At 44.3% G+C, this 19,206-nt stretch overlaps 1 protein-coding gene across 18 annotated transcripts in view; it reads right to left on the bottom strand.

Moving 5' to 3' along the window:
* DLGAP1 (DLG associated protein 1) overlaps positions 1-19,206 on the bottom strand; it is a 529,488-nt gene that overhangs the window by 24,323 nt on the left and 485,959 nt on the right. For all 18 annotated transcript variants that reach the window (XM_055237226.2, XM_055237199.2, XM_055237250.2 and 15 more), the window contains one exon: positions 14,986-15,407. In XM_055237226.2, the coding sequence (XP_055093201.1) occupies positions 14,986-15,407 (422 nt within the window). The remainder of the gene's footprint in view (positions 1-14,985; positions 15,408-19,206) is intronic.

Here is a 19,206-nt window from a genome sequence, read left to right on the forward strand (position 1 = left end):
ACGTTCAGCGCATGTATCCCAGAACTTAAAGTAAAATTAAAAAAAAAAAAATTACCCAGTCTTTGGTATTTTGTTGGAGCAACACAAACAAAGACAAATACTCTCAATGTTCTGTGTCTCTTAATACTCCTCCCCCACCAATCCCCTAAATCTTTCTGCCCCCACTCTAGTGTCTTCTCTACATCCACTATTCCCATCTACTTGTGTCCTTGGTCTGATTCTCTCCCTGCTACCCTGAGGCCTTGCTGTGTGAGCCACTGCCTCTCTCTGAACTCCTTCTGCCAGTGCCTTACCTGAGATGTCTGGCCGCATCCTCAAGTCTTTCCCATTCTAAGTGGGGCAACTCCTCCCAACCTCTTGGTCCCCTCCAGCTAACATAAAATTCCTCTTCTCCCCCTGTTATTGGCTGAATTGCATTTTCCTAAAATTTACATGTAGAATTCCTAACCTCCAGTACCTCAGAATGTGACTCTGGAGATAAGGTCCTTAAAGAGATGATTAAAGGCCGGGCGCGGTGGCTCACGCTTGTAATCCCAGCACTTTGGGAGGCCGAGGCGGGCGGATCACGAGGTCAGGAGATCGAGACCATGGTGAAACCCCGTCTCTACTAAAAATACAAAAAATTAGCCGGGCGTGGTGGCGGGCGCCTGTAGTCCCAGCTACTCGGAGAGGCTGAGGCAGGAGAATGGCGTGAACCCGGGAGGCGGAGCTTGCAGTGAGCCGAGATCGCGCCACTGCACTCCAGCCTGGGCGACAGAGTGAGACTCTGTCTCAAAAAAAAAAAAAAAAAAAAAAAACAAAAACAAGAGATGATTAAATTACAATGAGGTCATTCTCATGGTCCCTAATCCACTATGACTGATGTCCTTATAAGAATTGGAGATGAGAACACAGACACACACACAGAGAGGAGAATCAGGTAAAGGGTGGTGGTCTGCAAGCCAAGGAGAGCGACCTGAGGGGAAACCAGCCCCTTGATCTCGAATTTCCAGCCTCCAAAACTATGAGAAAATTAATTTCTCCTGTTTAAGTGACCTGCTCCATGGGTACTTTATTATGGCAGCCCTAGCAAATTATTACATTCCCTTTAAACCCCCATTCTCCAAAGGGCAGCATGCCTTTGCTCTCATATTTCTTCTGCTTTCCATTGTCTCCACTCCCTGCAGCCCAGCTGTCTCCACCCACTTCACCTTCTGGACTCTGCCTTTGGCACAAAGGAAACTCAGATCCCCTGGGTCTCCCAACAACCCTCTCTGGCTGACTCTGCCCTTCCCCGATTCTGCCTTCCCTGTGCTTGGTAGAATTTCTCTCACTCCACCTTGTAAATGTTGAACACAAAATGCAATCCCGAGCTCACTTCTCCACTCACTTCCCTCATTCCACTTTCTCGAATTTGTGACTCCACTGTGTACTGACCCCAGATGCTTCAGAGGAGCATGTGCAACCACTAGCTCAACACCTCCTGTCTCCCCAATCTGTGTTCCCCTCAGGATTCCCTTGTTGATTACAATTAGGGGTACAAGGTTTGATCAATCCATCCATAGTGTAAATGTTCTCCATCCCTTGCCAATCTTGGAGATTTGGTTTCATTAAGGGAACTACAGGGTTTTCTTATCTCATGTAACTCTCATGCTGACAACTTTTCCTTGGTTCCCCCGCTCCATGTGATAAGCCCCAGGCCCCCTTCAGCAGGGCAGGTGCGGGCCAAGCTGTCCAGTTTCTCTCTGCTGACTCCTCCAATGCTCCAAGCACCCACGGCTTCCCAAATCCCCCAAGGTCTTTCTCTCCTGAGTGTCTTCTTCACACCAAGCACTAAGCTGAGACTGTCTCCTCTCCTTGGTGCCCTAGGCAAGCCCCTCTCCCTGTATCTAGCAAAGTCCTCATCCTTATGATTCAGCTTGGGTGCACCTTGCCAGAAAGCTTTAACTCCTTTCACCTCTCCCACCTCACTGCTCCTAGAATTCCCCTGCATAGCTGTCTTTGCCTTTTCCTCATTCTTTTCAACATGTTCTGTTAATATGTCTGATTTCCAACCAGAATGTGAGCTCTTTGATGGCCTAGACTGTGCCCATGTAACTAACTCCGATTATCTCCACTGAAGGAATACGTTTTGAAATTAACTGAATTATTTACAGATTCTGTATCAACCAGAAAAACAAACTACCTGTGATATTCTGATCCTTGAGCATTCTAATTCTTTAAAGTTTTATCATGTCTAGCACCACTTTTTAAATTATAGTGTTGACTAATTAGCTGATATAGTCTTAGCTGGGGTATTATTCCTCTTGCATTGCTGTTTGTCATGCAATCGTTGTAGTGACTAGCCTGGAAAAGTCACACCATCTAGGATAAGTTGAGTTGTGTTTGTGGATGATGAATTATATTTCCTTATATTCAAGTTTTGCCTTTTTTTTTTACCCACTTGCCTTTTTCTTTCTTTCTTTCTTTTTTTTTTTTTAGACAGAGTTTCATGCTTGTTGCCCAGGCTGGAGTGCAATGGTGCAATCTCGGCTCACTGCAACCTCCACCTCCCGGATTCAAGTGATTCTCCTGCCTCAGCCTCCCGAGTAGCTGGGATCACAGGCGCATGCCACCACGGTCAGCTAATTTTTGTATTTTTAGTAGAGACTGGATTTCACCATCTTGGCCAGGCTGGTCTCAAAGTCCTGACTTCAAGTGATCCACCCACCTCAGCCTCTCAAAGTGCTGGGATTACAGGCGTGGGCCACTGCACTTGGCCTCCCACCTGGCTTTTTTCCCCAATGTTGTAGACTTTAGGGGTGAAGAAAGAGAAGGGAAATTTAAAAAGTGGGTCTATCCACTTACTTTAAAGACACGTGCAGTCAACTAATTTTTTTTTTTTTTTCTGAGACCTCACTCTGTCGCCCAGGCTGGAGCGGAATGGCACGATCTCAGCTAACTGCAACCTCCACCTTCCGGTTTCAAGCAATTCTCCCACCTCAGCTTCCCAAGTAGCTGGGACTACAGGGGCCCGCCACCACTCCTAGCTATTTCTTGCATTTTTAGTAGAGACGGGGTTTCACCATGTTGGCCAGGTTGGTCTCAGACCACTGACCTCAGATGATCTGCCCGCCTCGGCCTTCCAAAGAGCTGGGATTACAGGTGTGAGCCACTGCACCCACCTGCAGTCAACTAATTTTTGACATGCGCACCAAGAGGATATAATAGGAAAAGGATAGCCTAAGTGTAGGACCAGAAACCACACAACTCCCAGAAGAAAAGGGAAGGGAAAGGTTCCTCAACATTAGCCTTGGCAATAATGTTTTGGATATCACAACAAAAGATCAGGCTACAAAAGCAAAAATAAATAAATGAGACTGTATAAAATGAAAAAGCTTCTGTTATCAAAGGAAACACTCAGCAAAATAAAAAGGCCAGGCACAGTGGCTCACACATGTAATCTCAGCACTTTGGGAGGCTGAGGTAGGTGGATCACCTGAGGTCAGCAGTTCAAGACCAGCCTGGCCAACATGGTAAAACTCTGTCTCTACTAAAAAATACAAAAAAATTTAGCCAGGCACGGTGGTGCATGCCTGTAATCCCAGCTACTCAGGAGGCTGAGGCAGGAGAATCACTTGAACCTGGGAGGCGGAGTTTGCAGTGAGCCAAGATCACACTACTGCACTCCAGCCTGGGCAACCAAGCAAGGCTCCATCTCAAAGAAAAAAAAAATTAAAAAAATAAAAATAAAAAGGCATCCTACAACCCGGGAAAAAAATATTTGCAAACCACATAACCAATAAGGTTTGTAGACTATAAATCCAAAATTAATGAAGAACTCTTACAACTCAGTAGCAGGAAAGCAAATAACCCCAAAAAACTCAATTTAAAAATGGGCAAAGGTCCGGCCAGGCGCAGTGGCTCATGCCTGTAATCCCAGCACTTTGGGAGGCCAAGGAGGGCAAATCACAAGGTCAGGAGATCAAGACCATCCTGGCTAACATGGTGAAACCCTGTCTCTACTAAAAATACAAAAAATTAGCCAGGCGTGGTGGTGTGTGCCTGTAGTCCCAGCTACATTGGGAGGCTGAGGCAGGAGAATGGTGTGAACTCAGAAGGTGGAGCTTGCAGTGAGCTGAGATGGCGCCACTGCACTCCAGCCTGGGCGACAGAACGAGACTCTGTCACACACACACACACACACACACACACACACACACACAAAAGGAGGGCAAAGGTCCTTGACACAGGGTTTGAATAAGACAAAACAAAAAACAAACAAACAAAACCAGAAGAAACAAAAATGGGCAAAAGATCTGAACAGACATATCTCTAAAGGAGACACAACAAGAGGCCAGGTGCATTTGCTCTTCTCTGTAATCTCAGCATTTTTGGAGGCCAAAGCAGGAAGAATGTTTGAGCCCAGGTGTTCAAGACCAGCCCAGGCAACATAGTGAGATCTTGTATCCACAAATAACAATTTTTTAAAAATTAGTTGGGTCTGATGGCACACCTCTGTGGTCCCAGCTACTCAGGAGATTGAGGTGGGAGAACTGATGGAACCTGGGCAGTTAAGGCTGCAGTAAGCTATCATCACGCCACTGTGCTCCAGCCTCGGTGACAAAGCAAGACCTTGTCTCAATTTAAAAAAAAAAAGAAAGAAACTGCGGTATATATATATACCACATATATATAGTGAATATTATTCAGCCCTAAAAAAGAAGGAGCTCCTGCCATTTGCCACAACATCGATGGACTGGAGAACATTATGCTAAGTAAAATAAGCCAGACACAGAAAGAACAATACTGCATTATATCATTTATATTGGAATTGAGAAAATAAGATCAAATATACAGAGACAGAGAATGATACAGTGGTTACGGGGGAGGAAACGGGGAGATGTAGGTCAAACGTTACAAAGTAAGAGATACATGGGAAGGACAAGTCTAGAGATCTAATGCACAGCATGAGGACTACAGCTAATAAAACTATCTTGCATGGCCGGGCGCGGTGGCTCACGCTTGTAATCCCAGCACTTTGGGAGGCCGAGGCAGGCGGATCACGAGGTCAGGAGATTGAGAACACGGTGAAACCCCGTCTCTACTAAAAATACAAAAAATTAGCCGGGCGTGGTGGCGGGCGCGTGTAGTCCCAGCTACTCGGAGAGGCTGAGGCAGGAGAATGGCATGAACCCAGGAGGTGGAGCTTGCAGTGAGCCAAGATCGCGCCACTGCACTCCAGCCTGGGCGACAGAGCGAGACTCTGTCTCAAAAAAAAAAAAAAAAAATTATCTTGTATTAGGGAGTCTTGTGGAATAAGTAGACTTTAGCTGCTCTTTCACAAAAAAAGTAACTATGTGAGATGACAGATATGTTAATTTGCTTCATAATAGTCACCAACTTACTATCTATCTGTATCCTATAGCATATAAACCTCAAATATACACAAAATTTATTTCAAAAAAATTAAGTCAAGTAGGCACAGTGGCTCTTGCCTATAATCCCAGCACTTTGAGCAGCTGAGGCAGGCAGATCGCTTGAACCCAGGAGTTCAAGACCAGCCTGGGTAACATTGTGAGACCCTGTCTCAATAAATAAATAAATGAAAGTCATGCGGATTTGTCAGTCTGAGTCTGTGTGATTTCATGGCATTGGGATTATCCATGTGGAGACATTCTCATTTACGAGTGTGTCCTTGTGGCAAAAATCTCCCCAACCTACTGCCCAGCAGCTGCTTCTCAGACACACTTGTGATCCGGAGCTGCTGTCAACAAAACGTCTCCATAGAAAACGTGGATCTGTTTCATTCCTGACTGGCAGTTGCTGATCTGCATTGCACAACAGTGCTTTTTTTGTTTTGTTTTGTTTTTAGCTGAAACTTGGTGGCTAATGAATAAAGAATGGATTCTCTAGTAGAAGTTTTCCCATAGACTAACACCAGAGTTTCCATAGTGTTCTGGGGAAAAAAAAAACAAAAAAAAAATTATTTTGTTTTTAAAGAGCAAGTTTTTCAAAAACTCAGCTAATTTTAATTTTTTTTTCCCAGTCCCAACCCCTCCAGGAGTCTTACTCGTAGAAGATGGTCATTCTTTGGATCAATATCTTGACTTATGTCAGCCACAAAATGGTAATATCATATACATCATATAGATAAAGACAGTTTTGAGCCTTTGAAATTTGGATGAAATGAAATTAGTTTATGTTTCCCTAGGTAATCTAAATGAAAAAAACTGTATATTTTATTTGAAGTCCATTGCATTTATTTTATTTATTTTTTTATTTATTTTCGACATGGAGTTTTACTCTGTCACCCAGGCTGGAGTGCAGTGGCGTGATCTCGGCTCACTGCAACCTCCACCTCCTGGGTTCAAGCAATTCTCCTGCCTCAGCCTCCCGAGTAGCTGGGATTACATGCATGCGCCACCAAGCCCAGCTAATTTTTGTATTTTTAGTAGAGACGGCGTTTCAACCATGTTGGCCAGGCTGGTCTCCAACTCCTGACCTCATGATCTGCCTGCCTTGGCCTCCCAAAGTGCTGGGATTATAGGCATGAGCCACTGCGCCCCACCAGTCCATTGCATTTATATTTCACAGAAACAGTTATTGGAGGAAATGATAGGAGGTCTTGCTCCGTGAGCCAGTCCCTCTCTTTGCCATCTCTGGAATGACAGAAACACCACTGGCCTAGAACAGATCTGTTTCCAGGCCCAGTTCTGCCCCCAATTAGCCACATCATTTCACCTCTTCATGCTTGCCTGCCCTCCTGAGCTGGGAGACACCACCCTCAAGAAGCACATCCACAAAAGGATGGTGTCTAATGGCCTTCTGGCACCAGTGCTGTGCAAAGCGGCATGAATGGAGCATTCTCGAGGTTAAACATATGGCACATTACAGCCGATTTCCTTTTCATTACTGCCACTTCCTCTGTGGTCACTAATTTCAGGTTGTCTGGAGCTTACAAAAAGAGACATGCAAGTGTGTGTTTCTGTGTGTGTGGTGGAGTGGGAGGGACCTTTTGAGGGTTCACTGCAAGAGTAAGATGAGAATAAAACAGAAAGGAGCTAGGCTAGAATGCAGCCATTGCTCCCCACTTAGAAACACACACGGGCTGGAGGCAGATGAATTGCAGAACTCAGAGATACAACTTTGTCTGCCACCCACTGTTTCACAGGCCGCAGAGACACATTAGAGGCAATCCCAGGCGGATAAACCCTGGGTGATGGCACCGATAGACCATCACAATAACTGTGCACAGCTTCCGTAACCAAACCTGAAACCAGGCAAACCCCATCTCAGGTGTCATTACCAGCCCCGCATTCGCTGCCAAGGGTCCCAAGCCTTCTGGGGGACTGAAGGCCAAGTTTCACTAGCTTGGATGCTATTACCAGGCAAAATTAAAGTGGAAGAATTAATCTGCCTCCGGCACATGCTGTAGGTTTATCAGTTTGTTTTAGATAAAGCCTGAAAATTCCACGTATTCGTTGTCTACAATTCAGAAGGCAAAGACAGATTTAGAAGTACAATCACCGGTATTTCATCTTAGGGCCATTGAAATCTGAGCCTGTGTTCTTTCCCCACAGTGGTAGACTGCATTCCTAGTTGGAGGCATTCAGCTCCATCTGGTCGTTTCATCCCCAGTTAGATAATACCAGACGTATCTATGTAACATACAAGCCACTGTCAAATAGCACTGAGCCATCTCCCTGAGACAGCTGTTTCACACAAGGGCTTCATTGTCTGAGAAGAGCTCGTATCATTTTACTTCAAGTGCTGCGGGAACAAGCATTCTGTCAGCTGTCTTGGCTTGGAGGAAACCTCACTCACTGCAGTTTCATTATTTTATTATCAAGCCAAAAAAAAAGTACTGTCGATGGTTGGGGTTGAAGGTTTAAAACAAGAACTAAAGTCTTTGCTCTGCTTTGCATTTATCAGAGAAAATAGTAACTCCAGGCACCCAAAGAATGTATAGTTACACTGTTCAAAAGATAGCTTGAGGTTCCTGGCTACTCTAAATGCTTGTTTTCAGTCTGCCTTTTGTTACCCACATTTAGTCAGTTTCAGGTGAACTAGGAAAGTGTTTTCCAGCCCTGTGAGGCCAAAAGCAGCTGTCACAATTAGCATAATGACATCACAAAATAATTAATAACTAAATAACTTTAAAATCAGATGGACTCTTCCTTCTTCAACTCTCTAACAGAGAAAGATGATTACAACCACCCCACATGCAATATCTGAACCTCAAATTTCCAGCGAGTAAACAGGTTATTTTCCAAACTTTTTTTTTTTTTTTTTTTTTTTTGCCATGGATGCACTGTATTTTGAATTCAGGGAGTCATTTAACAAAATACATTCTTACATAAATATGAACATGAACATGGTTGTTCTGCTTATCTTTAGCTGCCATTGCCTATTTCTGAGTTTGTTTTTTTAGTTTTTTTATTTTGTTTTGTTTTTGTTGTTTTTTGTTTGTTTGAGACAGAGTCTCCCTCTGTCTCCCAGGCTGGAGTGCAGTGGCACGATCACGGCTCACTGTAGCCTCGACCTCCTGGGCTCAAGCAATGCTCTCACCTCAGGCTCATGAGTAGCTGGGACCACAGGTGCATGCCACCAAGCCTGCCTAATTAAAAATATATATATATTTGTAGAGATAGGGTCTCTGTTGCCCAGGCCAATCTTGAACTCCTGGGCTCAAGCGATCCTCATGGCATGGCCTCCCAAAGTTCTGGGATTACAGGCAGGAGCCACCACGCCCAGTGGGGGTATTTTAAAATTGTGATAAAATAGACATAAGATTTGCCATTTTAACCATATTTAAGTGTACCATTCAGAGGCATTATGTACATTCACCAAACATTTTAAAATATTTAAAAATTAGGATAATTCTGGTACCCCACAAAATAAATTGTGTGATTAGAATCTTCTGTTTTTTCCCTCTATCCTATTTATCTTTCCATGATGACTTCAAGACCAGATCTCCTGGGGGGATTTTGTTATGGCACCACGTTTGTCAGGCACCCTGAAGAGAGGCCCTCCTTCTGCAGGTCCAAAACATCCGTTGGCTTGGCCAAGGGATAGAGGTATCTGTACTTGACCCATTTATCAAAGCTATTTTTCTGGTGTGCACAGAACTAAAACAAACAAAAGCTGGTTGCTTAGAATTTGGCTATGCCTGCCAAGTGGGATTGGCCTCTCTTCCTTACCGCCCCTCTAACAAAAAAAGAAAAGGTTAAGTCAGAGAATTAGTGAAACAAAGGCCCTCTGCAACTCTAGGCCCAGTTATCAGAACAGAGTGGTGGTTGCCAAGGAGTCAGGGACAGATCTGTATGGCGGGCTTTAAGGAGGACAGTGCCAGGCAACACAAAGTATCATTATCTTGTCAAATGTTATTCATGTGTATCTGTTCTATCAGACACTTCTGTTTTCTGTGACCTTGGACAAGATACTGCCAGAGAGTTGTTGTGAGGGCAAATAAAACAGCACCTGTCAAAGTCTCTAGGCCATCGTCAGGGGTATTGTAAGGACAAGATGAATATTCTTTCATGCGCTGATATTCTCCCTTCTTCCTGGAGAGGGTTGCTACTGCTTTATGGTCCAATTCTCCCTGATCTGGATTGGCCACATTTGAAATTGGTGACTCTGTCCTGGGCGCAGGGTTTGCCACTGCACTGACTAGAATTTTGGAATCCTAGTAGTTTGAAGCTCCTATTTCGTGTCTCTCAAAGCATGAAAAAATAGAGACAGGCTTCAAGTGTTTGTGGAATGGAACTGTGTCTTAAGAATGAGACAGGACACACGAGGTTCATCTGGACTAGCCACCTGTCCCACACAGAAGTGCTTTCCATCGCTTCTGTGGCAGGTGCCCATCTCTCTCTTCCACATCCTTGTCCTGATCAGAAGAGCTCATCATCTGTCACAGGAACACCTTTCCAGCTTTTGGCAACAAGAACCGTTAGTTACTTGCTATGGTCTGAATGTCTGTGCTCCTCTGAAATTCATATGTTGAAACCTAATTACCAATGTATAATAGTAAGAGAGGGGGCCTATAGGAGGTGAGTAGGTTACAGAGGCGGAGTCCTCATGAATAGGGTTACTACGCTTATCAAGGAGGCCCAGGAAGCTTGTCTGCTCCCTCCATCATGAGGCTGCAGCAAGAAGGCGCCGTCTTTGAAACAGAGAGCAGCCCTTGCCAGACACCAAACCTGCCAGTATCTTAATCTTGAACTTCCCAGCCTCCAGAACTGTGAGCAATAAATTTCTATTGTTTATAAATTACCCAGTCTAGGGTATTTTGTTATACCAGCCTGAAGGACTAAGGTATCACTTATTGAGTATTTTTTTTAGCTAATTGGGAAGAAAGGTTTTGCTAAGTAAAATACTTTTATAAAACAGAATTTCCAGAATATTTCAAGGACTCAAATACATATTTACTGATCCCCTGTTATGCATCAGAGGGTCTGGTGATATAAAGGTGAGTAAGACAAGAATAGTTTCTGTTTTCAGAAAGCTTACTTTTTAGTGGAAGAGAAAGATACATCAATTATTATAAAATAATGTGGGAAGTACCCGAAGGACAAATACACAGGGCATGACAGGAGCACCACGGCGATACCCAGTTCAGCTTGAACAACAAATTAGGCCTGGAACAACAGATGGTTGGGCAGTTCCCTCATGTTCATTATCTTGGGACTTTGCCAGCAGTGTACATTTCAAAATGCAAACACGTTTCTCTTTCATCCTGAACATAGGCTGAGAAGCTGGTTTTCTGACAAGATTTTCAACCTTTCAAATATATGTTATTGTATTAGAATACAACTGACTTGTTTTCTTAGCTCCTTTAGTTTTTCCTAAATCTTTATACAATGAGTATCCTCACACATCATTATAGAGTTGGGTTGAGAGAGGTAGATCAAGTCTCAGATTGAAAGGCCCATTAAAAGAAAACATCAGATAAGTAGTTTCCAAGAGTCCTGTTGAAAGCCAGCCAGGAGCTGGGTGGGTGGCTCCTGCCTGTAATTCTGGCATTTTGGGAGGCAGAAGTGGGGGGATTGCTTGAGGCCAGGAGTTTGAGATCAGCCTGGGCAACACAGCGAGAATCTGTCTCTACGAAATTTTTTAAAAATTAGCCAGGCATGGTGGTGCACACCTGTAGTCACAGATACTCAGGAGGCTGAGGTGGGAGGATCACTTGGGCTACAGTGAGCTAAGATCCCATCACTGCACTCCAGCCTGGGTCAACAGGGCAAGCCTCTGCCAAAAGAAAGAAAAAAAAACAAAAGAAAGAAAGGAAGAAAAAGAAAGAATGAGAGAGAGAACACCAATCAGGAAGCTAGAAAGAGAACCAAATTTGAGAATTGAAATCTGTAAGTTTGTGCCATTGAGCAGTGGCACAGGATGTCATTGTTCCTTAGTTGCTGGCATTTTTCCTAGGAAAATCTGATAAACTGTGAGTATGTCCACAAGGAGAAAAGTGAATAAGATGATCCAACTAAGACTTTCTTACTGAAACCTACCCCTGCTCCCACTGCTGCTGAGACGTACCTTGTTTACCTGTCATCAGGGCAAAGACCTAATTGTGCTTGGGGGTCAACACTCAGGTGAGTCTGCAGTGGCACTAACAGGGGCAAATGTCAAGGAGATTTACTTTTCCACTGCCAAGTTGTTTGCACTCATAATATGAAGAAGCAAAGGAAACCCATTTATGGGTTTTACAGAACCCCGTTAATGAATTTCCTAACTTGCTCATAAAGGCAAGAGATAAGCTAGTCAGTCATTTGACAGGGGTCAGGCAGGAGGAGCAGACTGGAGCTGTGAGTGAGGGAGTGGACACAGTGAGGACATCCCCAATCTGATGACAACCGTTATTTTCCAGACTCCATTTCATTAAAAAAATGATTCCCCTAGGGAAAAGCTCACTACTCTTTAACACCACTAGTTTGGTGCATTTAGTAAATTTACTTAACATGATTTATAGTAGATGTTAAATCTAATTAAGAAGTTATTGGCCGGGCACTGTGGCTCACCCCTGTAATCCCAGCACTTTGGAGGCCGAGATGGGTGGATCACCTGAGGTCAGGAGTTCAAGACCAGACTGGCCAACATGGTGAAACCCCATCTCTACTAAAAATACAAAAATTAGCTGGGCATGGTGGCAGGTGCCTGTAATCCCAGCTACTCAGGAGGCTGAGAGAGGAGAATCGCTTGAACCCAGGAGGCAGAGGTTGCAGTGAGCCGAAATCATGCCATTGCACTCCAGCCTGGGTGACAAGAGCAAGACTCTGTCTTTAAAAAAAAAAAAAAATTGTTGTTTTTGTTAGGTGTGATAATGCATGATAATATTTTACCTTTTTTTGAGTCAGACTCCTGCTTTGTCATCCAGGCTGGAGTGCAGTAGCTGCGATCTCAGTTCACCGCAACCTCCACCTCACGGGTTCAAGCCATTCTCTGCCTCAGCCTCCCGAGTAGCTGAGGATTACAGGGGCCCGTCTCCACACGTGGCTAATTTTTGTATTTTTACTAGAGATGGGGTTTCACCATGTTGGCCAGGCTGGTCTAGAACTCCTGACCTCAAGTGATCTACCCGCCTCAGCCTCCCAAAGTGCTGGGATTATATGTGTGAGCCACTGCACATGGCCTATGATTATATTTAAAAAAATGTTTTCTATAAGTGTGAGCTACATAGGGAAGTGACACAATGCCTTGGATTTTCTTTTTTTTTGGAGACAGAGTCTCACTCTGTTGCCTAGGTTGGAGTGCAGTGGCGCAATCTCAGTTTGCCGCAACCTCTGCCTCTGGGTTTAAGCAATTCTCCTGCCTCAGCCTCCCAAGTAGCTGGGATTACAGGCGCGTGCCATTGCACCTGGCTAATTTTTGTAATTTTAATAGAAATGGTGTTTCACTATATTGGCTATGCTGGTCTTGAACTCCTGACCTCAAGCGATCCTCCTGCCTTGGCCTCCCAAAGTGCTGGGATTATAGGTATGAGCCACCACACCTGGCCCTGGATTTTCTTAAAAATACTCTGACAACAATAACTACAAATGGTGGAGATAAGACTGGCCAGTTGTTGAAGCCGGTGACGAGTACATGGGGACTCATGATGTTAAACTCTCTACTTTTGCGCATGTTTAAAAATGCTTATAATAGGCCAGGCACAGTGGCTCATGCCTGTAATCCCAGCACTTTGGGAGGCCGAGGTGGGCGGATCACCTGAGATCGGGAGTTCAAGACCAGCCTGACCAGCATGGTGAAACCCCGTCTCTACTAAAAATACAAAAGTAGCTGGGTGTGGTGGCACATGCCTGTAATCCCAGCTACCTGGAGGCTGAGGCAGGAGAATCACTTGAACCCAGGAAGCAGACATTGCGGTGAGCCAAGATCGCACCATTGCACTCCAGCCTGGGCAACAAGACCGAAACTCCGTCTCCAAAAAAAAAAAAAAAAAAGAAAAAGCTCATAATAAAAATTGAAAAAGTAATTTAAAAAACAAGTCTAAAAAGTTACTTCATAGCAATACTCTTTTAGATGCTTCGCACACAGACTTGAAGCAGGCATTAATACCTACCACCAAATTTCCTTGTTTCAAAAATATCATCAGTTGGAGGATCCACCATTAATTTAATAATAATGTTTCAGAGGAAAATAAACATACAACATTAAAATACATACTGACTATAAATAAGCTACATTCTAATTTCAGAATTGTTGAAAACATGTAAAATATGCCTCAGAATTGAGGTAATTTGATAATTTTTCTTTTTCAACTGTTAATATAATTTGACAATTTTTCTTTTTCAATTGTTAATTTTTCTCTTTCAAATGTTAAAAGGTCAAGTTTGAAAATAATAGTATGCAGGCTGGGCACGGTGGCTCATGCCTGTAATCCCAGCGCTTTGGGAGGCCGAGGCGGGCGGATTGCCTGAGTTCAGTAGTTTGAGACCAGCCTGGGCAACATGGTGAAACCTTGTCTCTACCAAAAATACAAAAATTAGCTGCGCATGGGGTGCATGCCTGTAGTCCCAGCTACTTGGGAGGTCAAGGCTGGGGTGAGCCATGATTGCGCCATTGCCCTCCAACTTGGGTGAGGAGTGAGGCCCTGTCTGAAAAAAGAAAGAAAAGAATAGTGTGCAAAAAATAGTATCCATTATTTATTTTATGTATTCATCATGTATTTCACGTTAGCCCATTCAATCGTAATAAGATTATAAAATGTATTTCTTTAGCAGCTAAAGGGTTTGCCTCTGCAAATCCTAAGAGAAAGTGCCTGTCAAACATGCTTAAGAATACCAATAGGCGGGGGTTTCTACTGGCCTATACATTATAAGCCTTGTTTAAATGCTGTATGTTAATGAGAATAACAAAATCATAAAGAATATAAATCCCCTATGGACCTTGAAAAAGTTAGTATTATTTATATATTTATTTTTAGAGATGGGTTCTTGCTCTCTCACCCAGGCTGGAGTGCAGTGGTGTGATCATAGCTCACTGCAGCCTCTAACCCCTGGACTCAAGTGATCCTTCCACCTCAGTCTCTCGAAGAGCTGGGACTACAGGTGGGCACCACTGCACTGGGCTAGTTAGAATTATTTTTTTTTGTATTTAAAAAGAATTTTAGTGGGTATTTGGTAGATGTATATATTCATAGGATACACGAGACATTTTGATTAGAATTATTTTCAATCCCCTGAGGATCAGCAACATTCCAGGATCATCTCGGAGAAGAGGGACCAAGTTAGAGACATGAAAGCACCTCCACACAGAGCTTGGTATTTTCAGAAAGAAAAAGAACGTCATGGGCCTAGAGCTAAGGACGGTGTTATATCTACCCAGGAGTTTTCTTGGTTTTTTGCTGTGCAGGGACTTCTGGACTCAGCTGGAATCGCCTAGCTCTCCTGCATGTTCTGGTTTGGGGTGTGGAACGTCAAGGTTATACAAGTGAAGCTGTCAGAGAAGAAAACAACAAGGTCTGCACACGCAAAGCAACCCCAGCCCCAGGGGATGGGTGTGGCACTCGGTGGCATTACTTACTGTCTTCGGGCAGGTTGTTTTCCCGTTCTTCCCGCTCCATCTGTTGGCACCACCCCTCCATGCGGTCTCGCTCTGCCTGGAGGAGCTTCAGGAACCAGTGGCCGTCCCGGTGGCACACTGACCTTTGCACGGCCTCCAGAGGGTCTTCAGTGATAGAGTCAATCCAGGGGTCCGGAGGAGGCAGAATAGAGGGGTCAAAATCCGTGTCAAAGTCATCATCGGCGGCACAGGCATGGTAATGGTTTCCTGAGCCCTGAATGCTGACTGTGGAGGTGCTGGCATCGCGGGAGAACTGTCTGGCCATTGGGCCAGGACACGAATTGTCCTCTATAGATTCCAGAGAATTTTCCAGATTATCATGGAAGTCCAGGTCGGCCTGTACTGCTGTCGTCACACTGTTGGATCGAGTGAACCTACGGAAGCTTGGGAGAATAGAAAAAAGAAATTTAGTTAGAGGATATTTCCTTCCTTCCTTCCTTCCTTCCTTCCTTCCTTCCTTCCTTCCTTCCTTCCTTCCATCCTTCCTTTTTTTTTTTGACAGAGTCTCACTCTGTGTCCCAGGCTGGAGTGCAAGTGGCGCGATCTCGGCTCACAGCAACCTCCACCTCCTGAGTTCAAGCGATTCTCCCACCTCAGCCTCCCGAGTAGCTGAGATTACAGGTGTATGCCACCACATCTGGCTAATTTTTGTATTTTTAGTAGAGAAGGGGTTTCACCGTGTTGGCCAGGCTGGTCTCAAACTACTGGCCTCAAGTGATCTGCCTGCCTCTGCCTCCCAAAGTGCTGGGATTACACGTGTGAGCCACCGTGCCTGGCAAGGATATTTCTTGAAGCAAAACTACTTTCTACTTTACTTGGCCGGTGTGACCATTAGAAGTCTCATCTTCTCAATCTTCTCTGTGTGTGTGTGTGTCTTGGGGGTGGTGGTGGCAGGGGTAGACCCTTGAGGCAAGCATATTGATTATCATAGCTTCAATGTGAAGAGCACGAATCTCATTTTTGCTCAATATGGAATATTAAAGTGTATCAAGAGAAATTTTATAGGTGGAAAAGTGCTGAACTATTAAAACCAGCAGAATGTCCAGCTCTATCATCCATTACCTGAAGTGTCCAACTTCCTCCCCAAATTTGGGGTGACTTAAGTCCTGAAATTCAGGTTGGTGAAGAGTAAGGAAACAACTCACTAGTATCTTAGTCTGGGTAATTTGCTTAGAAATAGGGAGAAAGGGCGGGGCGCGGTGGCTCACGCCAGTAATCCCAGCACTTTGGGAGGCTGAGGCGGGCAGATCATGGGGTCAAGGGATCGAGACCATCCTGGCTAACACGGTGAAACCCAGTCTCTACTAAAAAATACAAAACATTAGTCGGGCGTGGTGGTGGGCGCCTGTAGTCCCAGCTACTCGGGAGGCTGAGGCAGGAGAATGGCATGAACCCGGGAGGCGGAGCTTGCAGTGAGCTGAGATCGCGCCACTGCACTCTAGCCTGGGTGACAGAGTGAGATTCTGTCTCAAACAAAAAAAAAAAGAAGAAAAGAAAGAAAGAAATGTGAAGAAAGGCCGGGCACAGTGGCTTACGCCTGTAATCCCAGCACTTTGGGAGGCTGAGGCGGGCAGATCACCTGAGGTCAGGAGTTCGAGACCAGCCTGACCAACATGGAAAAATCCCGACTCTACTAAAAATACAAAAAAAATTAGCTGGGCATGGTGGTGCATGCCTGTAATCCCAGCTACTCGGGAGGCTGAGGCAGGAGAATGGCTTGAACCCAGGAAACAGAAGTTGTGGTGAACTGAGATCATGCCATTGCGCTCCTGCCTGGGCAACTCCATCTCAAAAAAAAAAAAAAAAGAAAGAAAGGAAAAAAAAATGGGAAAAACATAACCTAACCTGGACCAAAACTATCATGAATCCTGCAAAGCCACATTTTTCCAGGGGCAACTCTTACCAAGTTAAGACTTCCTGAAAGCAAACTGAAGTAAGTTTCTTTCTTTCCTTCCTTCCTTCCTATTTCTTTCTTTCCTTTCTTACTTTTTTTTTTTTTTCTGAGACAGAGTCTTGCTCTGTTGCCCAGGCTGGAGTGCAGTGGCGCAACCTCAGCTCACTGCAACCTGTGACTCCAGGGTTCAAGCAATTCTCCTGCCTCAGCCTCCCGAATAGCTGGGATTACAGGCATGCACCACCATGCCCACCTAATTTTTGTATTTTTAGTAGAGTTGAGGTTTTGCCAAGTTGGCCAGGCTGGTCTCGAACTCCTCACCTCAGGTGATCTGCCTGCCTCTGCCTCCCAAAGTGCTGGGATTACAAAGTGTGAGCCACCACACCCAGCCCAAACTGAGGTTTCAATACTTTCCTCTTAAAATTAAAACTAATTTGCCTGGTAAGGGTTTACCTTTCTCTTAGTCATACAGGTACAAAGCCTTGGGCGCAAACATCAGCTTATAGCTCTCTATTAGGGTTCTGTATTTCTTTTTTTTTTTTTTTTTTTTTGAGGCGGTGTCTCGCTCTGTTGCCCGGGCTGGAGTGCAGTGGCGCAATCTCGGCTCACTGCAAGCTCCGCCTCCCGGGCTCACGCCATTCTCCTGCCTCAGCCTCTCCGAGTAGCTGGGACTACAGGCGCCCGCCACCACGCCTGGCTAATTTTTTGTATTTTTAGTAGAGACTGGGTTTCACCGTGGTCTCGATCTGCCGACCTCGTGATCCGCCCGCCTCGGCCTCCCAAAGTGCTGGGATTACAAGCGTGAGCCACCGCGCCCGGCCAGGGTTCTGTATTTCTGCCCTCTCCTGCGCCTTTAATTTTCTTTTCACAGTTCTAGCAAGGTGATGAAAGACACCTTGTTCACAGACTAAGGCTGAGCATTTTACATGGATGTCCACGAGATCAGTGTTTCTCAACCAAAGCGCCCTATATATCTCTGGCTGAACCCTGCGATGAAGGGGAGAACATGTGGAAGGTGGGAGGGGAGAGACACGAGGAGAGAAGCAAGGAACTCTTTCTCAGACAAGGGGCAAGGAAGGCGTGGGCCTGAAGTCATTTAAGACATACAAAAAGAGCTTTGCTGCCTCTGGAGAAGGCAGGAAACAATGACGGAATATAAGTCCACTGAAGATAGCACCATGTGTCTGTTACGATGCCCTGTGTGTCTTTTTTCTTAAAGTCGCTTCCTGGCCTAATAGTTTACTTATTTTTTATTATGATAAAATATACATAACATAAAATTTACCAGCTGAACCATTATTAAATGTACAGTTCAATGGCATTCAATACTTAATATATTCACATTGCATGTGCAACCATCGCCACCATCCATGTCAACTTTCTCATCTTTTCCAACTGAAACTGTGTACCCATGAAATGCTAACTCTCCATTTCCTCCTCCCCCTGGCCCCAGGCAATCATCATTCCACTTTCTGTGTCTATGAGTCTGACTACTCTAGGTACTTCTTATCGGTGGAATCATGTAGTATTTATTTGTCTTTTTGTGACTGGCTTTTTAAATTCAACATAACATCTTCAAAGTTTCATCTATGTTGTAACATATGTCAGAATTTCCTTCCTTTTTAAGGCTGAATAGTATTCCCATTGTATGTATTTACCATATTTTGCTTACCCGTTCATCCACTGATGGCCACTTAAGTTGCTTTCACCTTTCGGCTATTGTGAATAATGCTGCTATGAACATGGGTATACAGATAACTCTTTGAGTCCCTGATTTCAATTATTTTGAATATATATCCCGAGGTAGAACTACTGAGTCACATGGTAATTCTGTTTTTAATTTTTTGAGGAACAACCCTAATATTTTCCAGAGTGGCTGCACCATTTTGCATTCCCACCAACAGTGCACCAGGATTCCTATTTCTCCACATTCTCATCAACATTTGTTATTTTCTGTTTTTTTGACAGAATGTGTGTTGTGTGATTTCTGTGTTTTTGAATGTGTGAGGTGGTGGTACATTTCTTTGAGTAGCTCGTGATTGTGCCATTTTAAGATAGTTTTTTGGCCAGTTGATTTTCAACTGTTTCATATTCAGTAGTGCCAGCCTTAAACGATAGTGCACTAAACAATATTTATACAACACTAAATACACCAGATTATGTGGGATTTTAAAAAACTATCCTGGACCATGCTCTTGAAGCCAATAAAAACTAATATTCTAGTCCATCAAAAATAAAGTATGACCAGAACAATACAGACAAGTAGTTATTCGCAAGACTGTAGAAAG

The sequence above is a fragment of the Symphalangus syndactylus genome, chromosome 1 (assembly GCF_028878055.3).
Source record: "Symphalangus syndactylus isolate Jambi chromosome 1, NHGRI_mSymSyn1-v2.1_pri, whole genome shotgun sequence".
NCBI lineage: Eukaryota > Metazoa > Chordata > Mammalia > Primates > Hylobatidae > Symphalangus > Symphalangus syndactylus.